Here is a 5,000-nt window from a genome sequence, read left to right on the forward strand (position 1 = left end):
AGTGGTAGTAGCAGCAGCAGTAGTAGTAGTAGCAGTAGTAGCAGAAGTGGGAGCTGTAGCAGTATCGGTAGCAGCAGTCGTAGCAGTAGTAGTAGTAGTATCAGTAGCAGCAGTCATAGTAGTAGTGGTACTAGTATCAGTAGCAGCAGTCATAGTAGTAGTAGTAGTAGTAGCAGTAGCAGCAGTCGTAGTAGTAGTATCAGTAGCAGCAGTCATAGTAGTAGTAGTAGTAGCAGTATCAGTAGCAGCAGTCGTAGTAGTAGTAGTAGTAGCAGTAGCAGCGGTCATAGTAGTAGTAGTAGTATCAGTAGCAGCGGTCGTAGTAGTAGTAGTAGTAGTAGTATCAGTAGCAGCGGTCATAGTAGTAGTAGTAGCAGTAGCAGCAGTCATAGTAGTAGTAGTATCAGTAGCAGCAGTCATAGTAGTAGTAGTATCAGTAGCAGCGGTCGTAATAGTAGTAGTAGTAGTAATAGTATCAGTAGCAGCGGTCATAGTAGTAGCAGTAGCAGCAGTCATAGTAGTAGTAGTATCAGTAGCAGCGGTCGTAGTAGTAGTAGTAGTAGTAATAGTATCAGTAGCAGCGGTCATAGTAGTAGCAGTAGCAGCAGTCATAGTAGTAGTAGTATCAGTAGCAGCGGTCGTAGTAGTAGTAGTAGTAGTAGTAGTATCAGTAGCAGCGGTCATAGTAGTAGTAGTAGTAGCAGTAGCAGTAGTAATAGTATCAGTTGATCTTCTCGGGTGACGATGGCTCTTGGCAGTGTGTTGTGTAAGTGTGAGCGTAGCGTGTGTGAGTTCAGTGTCACCGTTGAGGAGGTGTGTGTAGCATGGGCAGGCACAAGTCCCCAAGGTGTGTGATGAGTGAACCGGAGTGTGTGTGTGTGTGTGTGTGTGTGTGTGTGTGTGTGTGTGTGTGTGTTGCAGGGAACATTGTGCTGTGATGCATTATGCATTTAATGAAACCCAGATTATTAATTCAGTGAGTCGCTGTACTGTACATACACAAAACACATACACCAGCACTGTATGGTCTACACTACAGCCCCCTGTGGAACCTTCATGTCCACAAGGTTCCAATCTGCAACTGTGTTGTGCTGAAAGATAACGTGTAATCTAATGGTAAACAAATATGTATATTTCATAATGTATTGTGTATTCTATATATAGTATACAGGAGAGCACAGCCACCACATTTAAATATTTAACATGTAGGATACCACGAACACGTTCGATGTGGGTGGTGAAAACATAGATGAAAATGTTGACTATTTGTAAGGATTCATCAGTACATGGGATCTGCTTTTACACGTTTATCACGGCGGCCACAAGGGGGCACTGTTTGTTTCTGAAAGACCCTCCTCCTCCATCGGTTGGTGTTCCTGGTGAGGCCAGACATTGAGCTGCTTCTCTCTCTCTCTCTCTCTCTCTCTCTCTCTCTCTCTCTCTCTCTCTCTCTCTCTCTCTCATATAAAACAATCTCAGAAGGTCTTCTGTCCGCTCTGCTCCCCGCAGTTTACACAAACACTTTTCATTTCCTCTGGCGCCCAGTCAGCCCGGACGAGAAAGCATGTGTTGGAGTGAAAGAGAGAGGAAGAGAGAGAGAGATTTGCTTTAATGCTGCAATTTTCATAGTACCTGCTCTTTACGGCTGACATTTCAACGCATTTTGTGTGAAATGTGGAAGAGAGAGAGAGAGAGAGAGACCCTCTGTCCCCCACCCAACACCTCTGTCCCCCCTCAACCCCCCGTCACCATCACTACCACACCCTCTCCCTCACCATCAGATACTCATGTCACGCCGTCAACCTAGAATATGAGAGTCCAACCGGTTGTCATCAGCGACACGTACGACCCAACACAGAGCCAACAGCTTAGTGACGCCGTGTGTGATTTCATACAAACACAAGCCCACTCCATTTCAGAGAGTGGTGGGCGCTCATCATCAGATAATGATGCAGAGATTCATTCAACAGAGAGTGAAATGTGGGTTTGTATTTGTTTTGGGCCGTTCGTGTTCATTCGGTTTCCTGGGTCTATTGAATGAGATGCAGACTCTCCTGTAACCTGCGGTCCTCCGCCTGATTTCTCCGCGACCCCATTCCGAGCTCTGATAACGAGCGGCTACAAATCATGGGTCTGTCGTTTCCCATATACGGGACATTTAGGGACCTTTAAACCCTTTTAAATGATTCTGTTAACCAGCCGGCCTGGTTGATAGATTTATTTTGTTGGGTTGGATCGCCGTCCCAAACTTGTGGTCGTCAAAGTTTTGTTTGAATTACGCTGCGTTAGGGACGATTAACGTAGGTGACACCAACCCTCCCACCTCCTCTCCCCCTCCAACCCTCTCTCTACCCCCACCCCCCTCTCTCCTCCTCCACCCCCCTGTCTCCTCCTCCCCCTCCACCCCTCTTCTCTCTCCACCCCCACCCTCCCTCTCTCCTCCTCCATCCCCTCTCTCCTCCTTCCCACCCCCCCTCTCTCCTCTCTCCACCCCCAACCTCCCTCTCTCCTTCTCCCCTGTTGTAATTGAGGTTGCAGATGGAGGCTGGTGAGGGCCTTCCAACGTGGTTCTGTCCTCGTTGAGCGTGTCTCTCTCAGGCTTTGATCCGACGGCCCGTCCGCCGTTCTGTTAGACAGACAGAGAGCTCTGCCCTTCTTCTGTCCTTTGTCTCCTCTTTCATCCGTCTCCTGACTGTTGTCCTCTGAGTTACTAATGCGCCTTCATCCTCCAGAGGTTCCCATTGTGCTCCTCTCCCTCCCTTCACGTCGTGTGTGTGTGTGTGTGTGTGTGTGTGTGTGTGTGTGTGTGTGTGTGTGTGTCTCCTTGACATAGCTTGTGATAGCTTTCATTTGGATCCCAATGACCTGACACTTTTCTAATCGTGTCCTCATCCGTTTTTTTTTAAATATTTTCTCTGTTCTTTCTCTACTGCTGTTGGGCTGTGAGCTCCCTTTAGCACATTGTAGCATTCATGTGGCACACTCTTAGCCTTTAGCATGTTGTAGCATCCATGTAGCATGCACTTAGCCAGAGCTTGCCCTCATTTCTTCAGCTAGCTAAGCGTCTTACAGTCCAGGTGTACCTAAGTCCACCTTCCGCGACACCACCATGCCCGCACTCACACTGACTATCCCCTCTGTCTCTCCCCCCCTCCCTCTCTCTCCCCCCCCTCCCTCTCTCACACTGACTCCCAACTCTCTCTCCCCCCCTCCCGCTCTCACACTGACTCCCCTCTCTCTCTTCCCCCTCCCGCTCTCACACTGACTCCCCTCTCTCTCTCCCCCCCTCCCGCTCTCACACTGACTCCCCTCTCTCTCTTCCCCCTCCCGCTCTCACACTGACTCCCAACTCTCTCTCCCCCCTCTCACTCTGACACTGACTCCCCTCTCTCTCCCCCCCTCCCTCCCTCTCTCACACTGACTCCCCTCTCTCTCCCCCCCTCCCTCCCTCTCTCACACTGACTCCCCTCTCTCTCCCCCCCTCCCTCCCTCTCTCACACTGACTATCCCCTCTCTCTCTCCCCCTTCTTCTCTCTCCCCGCCTCCCTCCAACTCTGACACTGACTCCCCTCTCTCTCTTCCCCCTCCTGCTCTCACACTGACTCCCAACTCTCTCTCCCCCCTCTCACTCTGACACTGACTCCCCTCTCTCTCCCCCCCTCCCTCTCTCTCCCCCCCTCCCTCTCTCACACTGACTCCCAACTCTCTCTCCCCCTCCCTCCCTCTCTCCCCCCTCCCTCCCTCTCTCCCCCCTCCCTCCCTCTCTCATACTGACTCCCCGCTCACTCTCCCCCCCTCCCTCTCTCTCTCCCCCCCCCTACTCTCCCCCCTGTGTCCCCCTCCACAGTGAACGAGAGCACCATGGAGGTGGAGCAGCCCCTGACGGAGGTCAACATCTCGGGGGCCGACACCACCCAGTGGCGCCTGGAGGGACTGAGGGAGGGGGCGCTCTACCGCTTCCTGCTCAGCGCCTGCACCCAGGTGGGCTGCGGCCCCGCCCTGGCCCAGGAGGGCAGCACCCCACCCCAACCTCGTGAGTCCCGGCCCGGGGGGTGGTGCAGAGGGGGGTCGGGTGGGGAACACTTGGGGTCATTCAACGCCTACTGGTTAAGGAGTCGGACCAGTAACCGGGGGGTGGCCGGTAGGTAAAAGGAAAAATGCGGACGGGGGGAGTAGTTGTGCAGTACTCTCCTACGTCCTCATCCATGGTTGAGGTGCCCTTGAGCAAGGCACCTGAGACCCCGGCCTGCTCCCCGGGCGCTGTGCCGCGGCGGCCCACTGCCCCGGGCGCTGTGCCGCGGCGGCCCACTGCCCCGGGCGCTGTGCCGCGGCGGCCCACTGCCCCGGCTGTGCCGCCATGTGCTCACTGCCCCCGGATGGGTCAAAAGCAGAGAAAGAACTTCCTCCAAAAAGGGACAACAAAGGATAACTTAACTTGACGTAAAGTACTGAAGCTTCTGCTGAAAGGGACTCTGGTAAGGGGTAAAGTCATCTGTATGAAAAACAGGTTGAAATTGAAAGTGTTCTTCAGTATCGAAAGTACAGTAAAAAAAAAAAAAAGGGGCATGGCTCATAGGGGAACATTTGGAGTAACTATGGTTACGGGTGTCTTTGGTAATAACCAATCAAAGGCAGTTCCGCGAGCGAATGAGAAGGCTGCGTTGATTTTGCCGCAACGTCTGACATCCGGTTGTGATTTTCCCGCAAATTTCACTTGGGGTTGATCTACCACAACTTGTGTCAGTGATACCGGTGGTTATTCTCGCACGCAAACTGTAGCAGTGTCCGTGCTACCCGCCACCTCTGTGACGTTGATAGCCAGGTTATTGTGAGGTTTGCAGACAATGAAACATGACAACGGCGCTCCATGTTCCCATGCAGGAGATCTCTCCTAGAGAGTGTGGTTGATTGTTCGTTGAACCTGTTGCACATTACTTAGTCAACGTGCAACAGGTGTGAAGCCTCACCCGGCCCCAGAGTCCAATCAGTCGGACTCAGGC

General features: G+C 52.4%; 1 protein-coding gene across 1 annotated transcript in view; it reads left to right on the top strand.

The window, feature by feature from the left end:
- Positions 1 to 5,000, top strand: part of chl1a (cell adhesion molecule L1-like a) — a gene marked incomplete at its 3' end in the record, with an annotated part of 53,614 nt that overhangs the window by 36,927 nt on the left and 11,687 nt on the right. The window contains exons 23-24 of the mRNA XM_079742273.1: positions 3,848 to 4,033; positions 4,226 to 4,349. Of these exons, the coding sequence (XP_079598399.1) occupies positions 3,848 to 4,033; positions 4,226 to 4,349 (310 nt within the window). The remainder of the gene's footprint in view (positions 1 to 3,847; positions 4,034 to 4,225; positions 4,350 to 5,000) is intronic.

This window comes from Pollachius pollachius, assembly GCF_949987615.1.
Source record: "Pollachius pollachius genome assembly, chromosome: 8".
NCBI lineage: Eukaryota > Metazoa > Chordata > Actinopteri > Gadiformes > Gadidae > Pollachius > Pollachius pollachius.